The 7,790-nt window shown below is 40.4% G+C and overlaps 1 protein-coding gene across 1 annotated transcript; it reads right to left on the bottom strand.

Moving 5' to 3' along the window:
• Window positions 1-3,129: 3,129 nt before the first annotated feature.
• Window positions 3,130-6,945, bottom strand: LOC139743471 (uncharacterized). Its single transcript, XM_071653955.1, has 6 exons — window positions 6,736-6,945; window positions 6,098-6,360; window positions 5,385-5,616; window positions 4,903-5,000; window positions 4,002-4,178; window positions 3,130-3,534 (listed from the first exon to the last, which is right to left on the bottom strand). The coding sequence occupies exons 1-6, from the start codon at window positions 6,863-6,865 to the stop codon at window positions 3,130-3,132; spliced, it is 1,305 nt and encodes a 434-aa protein (XP_071510056.1). The 5' UTR covers window positions 6,866-6,945.
• Window positions 6,946-7,790: the final 845 nt, after the last annotated feature.

The raw sequence follows: 7,790 nt of genomic DNA on the forward strand, positions 1-7,790 counted from the left end.
GAAAAGATAGGCTTATGTTATGCATGTCAATAGTCTCTTTAAAATATAGATATTGTTTTCAAGCTATTCAAATAACAAAGGAACTGTACAATGATATTCGAAATATTGCTCACAATGAGAAGAAAACCAATGTATAATCTCCAAACATCATGTTGCATGGTAATGATATTGAGACACAAATTTCCATTAGAACGCAAAGTTTGTCAATATTAGCGAATATGATATCACATCATCTGCTATCAATTCGAAATCTCTCTCTCTCTCTCTCTTAAAAATCCTTGTCAACACAACCTTCAGATAAGCACTTTTAACACAATTGTCATTCTGTTTTAAGGCGATAACAGGCAGTATTCATTATTTCTAAGTTCATGAGCTGCAGATGAAGCCAATAAAGAGTCTAGCCGTTCATCCACATGCCGACATTGTAGAAAGCTAAATAATTATGTCCTCTATATAAACTCACACAGCTCACTAAGTATAATGGTAGCTTGATTTGAAGTATGGTCATGTTTTCACGTAGCGTGTGGTAACTACATCACGGTATCATATCTGTAGGGTACTAAAACACATTCTTAGCATTTAGAAAAGAAAATTAAAATATAAAGCAAAATATAAAGCAAATATGATATCCTAAAGTCAAAAAATATTTCATAAATCAAAATACTTTTCTTTTACTGCTATACCTAATTATGGACATATGATGACAATGTTTTATCATTTCGCGTTCGGATAGCAAACTTAAGGATTAAAATATGGTAGGTGTTGGATGATTATCGAAAGAGACCTAGTGGGCTCCTGTAGGCTATTATACGATCAATGTATATCATGAGCCTGCATAGCAAAAATGGAATACTTTTTGTTATCACCACCATTCCTTAATTCCTTTAAGCCCTTGTGTGCTTGTTTGTTTGATTTCTGTTACTTTCAAATATGCTTGCTTGATCATCATCAAGTAATTGAAAATAATGCAATTGTAACTAAAATACAGCAGACAAAAAGTATAACGCAAAAGTCTTATATAACCTGTTCGGGTAAAATGGCAAACGGCCAATGCTGTCATGAAATCCTTCGAAGGTAAGCCTACTTTCAAAGAAATGTGGACTCGTGACACAAAATTAGGCACTGGATTACGTTAAATAAACGATTCACTTCTTAACCGCCTCATATTTCCATATAGCTGTTACAGGTTCAGATTTGGAAGTCGAGAATTCTCCCAAATGCCTCAATGAAGTAATAAGGGCATAAGTAATTACAATGATACAGACAAAGTAATCACAATCGTTCTAATCCAACACCGACTGTAGTTTATGAATACCACACGAAAATCCTACTGGAAAAATAAAGTAATAAAAGTCTGTCAGAAGAGTGATGGAATGAAAGCGAAATCAAGGATTGAGTCAGTATAATGTATAAAATACATTGGAGCAACTTAAGTTGTATACACCAGTGAACAAGGCAAGAGCCGAAATATGTCTCGCCCACAAATGTACCACAACACTTTTGTAAAAATCTAACTCTAATATAAAGTGGAATCACAGCACAGTGTTAGTACAACAAGAGCTTTGTAACTTAACATTGGCCCCTAAAAGATCGTTGACCGCTGCTTGTGACCTTTGACCTTGTGGTGATCTTCAACTCCCCAAGAAACATCTACCAGTTATAAGCTATAATCGAAACGTGCCACAAAAACTTAACATTGGCACCTTAAAGTCCATTGAACCCTGTTTGTGACCTTTGACCTTGTGGTAACTTTAATCTCCCAAGGACACCTATCATTTAAGTTTGGTCACAAACGGACATACCAATCAAAAGTTATGAGCCATAGTCAAAAGGCGTCGTAAAAACTTAACATTGGCCCTTTAAAGTTTGTTGACCCAATACTGACCTTTTCCTTTGTGGTGACCTTTAACTTCTCAAGGGACACCTACCATCCACGTTTGGTCACAAACGGACATACCAATTAAAAGTTATGAGCCATAACCGAAACGCGCCGTAAAAAACAAACAAACAAAAAAAAACCCCAAAAAAAACCAAAAAAAAAATTAACATTGGCTCCTTAAAATTAGTTGACCCCTGCCTATGACCTTTGACCTTCCTATTTGGTAACATGTGTAACTTTGCATAAACACTCTTCACTCCAAGTGTGATTGACACTGAAGCATTCAAGTCATTTAAGCTTTTGTAGCATTACGGACGGACGACCGACGGACGACGGACGAACAGATGCCGCATAAGCAGGCGATCCCTTAGTCTCCCCTGACCTCCAGCGGGCTCGACAAAAACTGTACGCATTATTAGCTTGGTCGATTGCGTAGAAGATGTGCTGTTTCCTTATTATGACGTCGGCATATCATTATCATGAATTAGATTGGAAACATGTTGGCGAGGAAGCGTTCTCGAAATGGAATATATGTCAGGTTCCCTGCTGGAAAGAACACAGTGTCCCACAGTGTGAGAAACACAGTGTGAACACGATGTAAAATCCCCCCCCCCCCCCACCACTGTTCAATTCGAGCGTTTTACCAGTGTGAACACAATGTGAGTCATTAATTCAAAATGTGAAACAAGGCATTACGTGAACTCTGTGTGTAAACCATACGACAGTGTGAAATCATCTTCACTCTGTTAAATTCGAGCGTTTTCACATAGTAGACTATGTGAACGCACTGTGAACACATTGTGGGACACTGTGTTCTTTCCAGTATGGTTATTTCACCATAATTACGTACAAATGGTGGAAGAGAAATGTTTTAAAGTAGATAATTAGAGTTGATCTTTCGAAAAATTGAAACAGTCTGAAATTTCGTTTGAACTTCCAATTCTTCTTTAAGGCCCGAATTCACGAAGGTGTTACAATTGAAACCATGGTTTAAATCATGGATAATTTGTATGGAGCGCCAAGTGCCGCATGTCCTTTTTCGTAATACGAAATCAATTATTTCGTCGACTAAATGATCATTTCGTCGAAGAAAATAACATGACTGATTTTCTTCGATATATTTTAACAGGAAGCGAGCGAAGAGACGTAAAGAGGAACACTGAATAATACAGTGATACACATGACTGCGTATTGCTAAGAAAGACATTTTCACAACCAGTAATATACAATTTTCATTAAGAAAGGCGTTATTAAATAAAAATACAACAACACAACGGGTCATTAACTTTCTGTTCAGACGTAATGTTGTTTTTCCTGGATGAATTAGAGTTTTCTGTCGATCGGCCAGCTTGTGCCTCCTGTGGCTCCAAAGGGTCCACTCCCGTTTGTGTTTTAAGTGTCGGCTGAGCTTTCTCTTGGATCTTCAGAACGAGTTCGTCGAACTTTTCGTCGTCGAAGTTGGCTTGGCTTGCTTCTTTAGTGAAGTCGATGTAGAGCAGCTGAGTGAAAGGCATGCTCATCGATCCTTCTGGCGGCCATTGCATCTGTTCCATAAGTAGAGGCACGATGGGTTTCCGCAGGATGTCGGACAGACTCACCTCACGACGACAGTTGGCAGAGAGGGCGTACTTCGGTGTGACGCAAGACACAACGACCTGCAAGACAGGGAAGCAAAGCACCCTTACAACTTATAGTACACTAATGAACAGCGTTTTGGGCGATGATTTTATTTTAGCATTTTTTAAAATGTGATTATATTGTAGAGGGATTTTTTTTTTCCATTCTTAAACATACTTTTGAGTGACATAATAAAATCTCATCAAGCGGATTCACTGATTCTTTAAAAGCGTAAAACATGTTATTCCTCACCTAATAGATAGATATCACAGGTGATTGCAAGTAGAGCAAATGATAGATAAATATCACCAGAACGCGCGCGCACACACACACACACACACACACACATACACAGAAGAGGTCATAGCAGGACAAGTTTCCCTTGCAGGACTGTTTTCACTGCCTTTACATAACAAGCATTCAAATAATATCCTGATTTACTATGCAAAGATGGACAACACTAGTTGTGTCTGTGGAGCGTTAACTTTCGGCTTTCGGCTCTGACCTTTGCATTCCTGATCCCCTTGTCAATCTTGGAGTAGAGTGGATCCCCACCACCCATCTGGTTGATGTCCAGCCAGCAGTGGTAGCCTAGACTGGTGAGACGTGAGAACAGTCTCTTGATTTCCGGCTGTTTGCTCCACTGGTACGAGATGAAGACAGACGGATGCTCCTCAGATTCCTAATGGGTACATGCAAAAGACTGATGTGTGACTTCAATCAGCGTTACCGATAAGATCTGTGTCAGAAGCACCGCGCAGATTCTAGACAAAATTCGGTATACTTTATAAAGCCAGTTTGGAATATGTAGGAAAAGGTTGTTGTAAATATGTTTTTTTTTTCTTCAAATATTATAATCTCATCATCGCAAGCTTTTCTTACGCTCTGAATTGATCATGACGACCTACGGTAATAAAAGTGCATGATTATTAGTAAGGGGATCAAGCATTCTCACTGCATCGTACCATATTTCAAACGCTTCATTAGACGGAAAGTAAATTGCACCATGTTTTAACTGCCTGAGATTTGTTATGAGAATGGAAACTAAAGTTGGCAAATTTATCAAATGTGGGTTATGAATGAGCGTTTAAAAATGCCCAAGTTCCCAGTCGTCATACATTACATGTGAGCCCTGAAATGCAGTACCATAAGCAAACAAAGTAGGACTTCACACTTTGTTTGTTTTTGTGGCTTTCGTTGGTGTCTGATATGTGCTGAATACCTCTTTTTTTCCTTTTCAACTTGTGATTATTGAAATCAATTGTTAATCACCAAAATCGAAAGTAATGTATACGTTGCCTTTGAAATTCGGATCTTCAAACAATTTCAGAAATCAATTTTGTCCATGATACAGCTGAAATACTCCTTTTTATATTCTGTAGTTTAGCATGTTGAGAGGTCCGTACCGTAGGGCAGGTCTTTGTGACGTCAGCTGACTTTGATTCTTCAACTTTCTTCGTGACGGCGGGTTTGTCTTGTACTTGAGGGACCCAGTTGCGGTACTCTGGGTGCAAAAAAAGAAAGGATTGTTAGACCTGTTGACGTGATACGTTGGGGTGAATGTAGTTTTGCTAAAGATAACGACTTTAAATAAAGCTTAATCACGTTTATGACATTACAAATAGAGAAGATAACTATGATTACGTTAACTATAATGATAATTATGAAAATCACATTAATGGTAGTGGACCCGTTGAGGACGAATCCCGAGGATACTCGGGCAGGTGTCTATAGGAAATGCATGTTGTGGCAAAATCAGTCCGTCATCAATGGGTTAATACTGTTGGCAGATGAAAGGGAAAGTGAAAAGAAAGGAATTAAAGAATGAGAGCGACTTATCGTTCTCTATCTATCTATCTATCTATCTATCTATCTATCTAACACTTACCGTCGGTTACCACGCTTTCGTCCGGGTTGACGTGGTACGAGATCTGTCCAAGGAGTTCCAAGAACTTGGCGTCGTCCCAAAACTTCTCTCCCCTTACGTACTCTTTCTCATTGTAGAACTGAATGTACAGAAGCTGAGCAAAGAGCATGGCCATAGCGCCTTCTGGAGGCCAGGGAGTCCGGTCGATGAGAATCGGAATGATTGGTTTGTTCAGATGATTAGCTAAAGTCGCCTAACAAATGAAAACATATTGGTACAGAAAAAAAAGAGAGATTATGTTCAACTAACGACGTGCTTCAATTTCCAGATGGATGACAACTGTTTTTTGAAGACCCGGTCCAGAGTGTGAGAGTTCATGGGTCACTGTCCACGGGGGATTAAGCCACAAACAGCGCCTGTCAGCGAATATGAGATTGGTAGCGTAAGCTTATTGGTAAGTACAGTCGACTCTGATCGAGATTCTCTGGGAGTGTGATTGCCCCCATATAAAGCAGTGAGATAGCTGCAGCACGATTCGTTGCGGAAATTCTCGAACATGTCCGAGCCGGCACCGGCTTTTCCACTCGACGGTACCCACACGCTACCTGGTCTCTAAATGGGATTAAAAGTTAGGAAGAAATACAATTGTAGCAATATCTTCGACCAACAAAGATGATAGTAACGTGTAATAGAGTGTTTTAGCTCGACGTAAGTTATCAACTACGTCTTCTTACCTCTGTTTTGCAGTTCTCAGAGCCGGAATACTTCTCCGTCACAATGCAGAGGACCACTTTAGCAGACCTCATACCCTGGTTGATGCGATCGTACAGCTGATCTCCTCCTCCCATCTGGCCGATGTCCATCCAGCAAGGGAATCCCGCCATCTCAAGATGGTCCTTGATAGCTTTCACCTCGGGCTGGTGGTCCCACTGGTAGCTCAGGAAAACGACAGGTGTTTTTTCGGACTCGTCGGGCTGGGCTTGAAGAACCAGTTTGTCTGTCAAGGAGAATACTGACGTTAAAGCGGAATTATCCACGCATTCTTTCAGATAATAATTATCCCTTGAAAGTTTTAGTGTACAGGGTATTTTGTCATGGAATACTATACTCAAACTTGAGACAGAGGAAAGAAATACGTTACAAGTCTTTTAAGCAGCGTTATGATTGGACGTAATGCAGCAGGAACCTTTCACACTTTAAAAATCTGTGGATAGCATATGTTTGGACAATTAGCTCAGAATTCATAAGAGACTTGTGGTAATTGAAATGGCTGACAGTGGCTTCCAACGAGAGAGGAAGAGAGATGGAGATAAGAAAAAAAAAAGATAATAACTACGATAACATACTCCACCAAAGGGTTTAGCAGATTTACCTGCTTCCTCTAGACTTTGTGTGATGATCTCCGCTGCATCTGACCGTCCTATGTCTTTCAGAGCACTCAAGATGGCGAACGTTGCGTCACTACTCTTATGCGTGCTGTACCATTCTGCTAGGATAGCCATTGTCGGATCGGTGGATAGAGCCCAGCTACGGATATCCTCACTCGAGTATCCGAGCCGAACAGCGAGGAACCGCCAGTCGTGCTCATGCTCGAGGCCGTACGAAATGGCACGGAGCCGCACGCACCCGTGCGAAACCGCACGCAGCCGCACGAAGCAGCCCCGTGCGCAGTGCGTGCGGGAGTAACATAACTTAATGGTCTGACTGTACATTGTGGATTTATTCTTAACAACAGCCGTCTTAACAAAGTCGTGCATCAAAGAAATGCTTTAAAAATAAAATAAAAAATCTTTGCCGAAAAGCAAAGAACTCTAGAATTTTGTGTTTCAGACACTCAATGACCTCAATTCGATGATAACAAAATAAAGAATTTCAAAGAAGAATAGGCCTTTTTTTTTTGTTTATGTGGGCAGAAATACACACGGAAATAATTGTTCTCTTCCCGCTCACAGGCAAACCGACGGGAACACAACCACGCTAGTTCATCATAAAGGAATCGAATGAATGCCAGTGAATACTATACAACATTCCTACTCTTTGAGCTTCTGGAGCGAAACCGAAAGCTACCGTTCTACCCACGGGACCGGAAAAAAAGAAAGAACGATACGAGCAAAAGAGGAAGTTTGCATCTTTTTTTTCCCAGTGTGTTCTGTTCTCAATAATGTGTGTAGCTTTCACTGTGTAATATGCCCTCATGATAATAATGTGCACTGTTATCTATGGGAGCAAAAGTCACTGCTTGGTAGTAATAGGGTACAGTACACGTACGAACATTGTCATGAATTCCATGAGACTCGTTTTTCTCTCTCCCTACGATCCTTCCCCTCCCCCCCCCCCCCCCCCCCCTCTCTCTCTCTCTCTCTCTCTCTCTCTCTATCGCTCTATCTTCCTATTTCGAATTGGCAGACTCGGGGACTTTTGTAATTT

The sequence above is a fragment of the Diadema antillarum genome, unplaced genomic scaffold (assembly GCF_040938485.1).
Source record: "Diadema antillarum isolate AM-2024a unplaced genomic scaffold, OU_Dant_1.0 scf00000034, whole genome shotgun sequence".
In the NCBI taxonomy this organism is placed as follows: Eukaryota; Metazoa; Echinodermata; class Echinoidea; order Diadematoida; family Diadematidae; genus Diadema; species Diadema antillarum.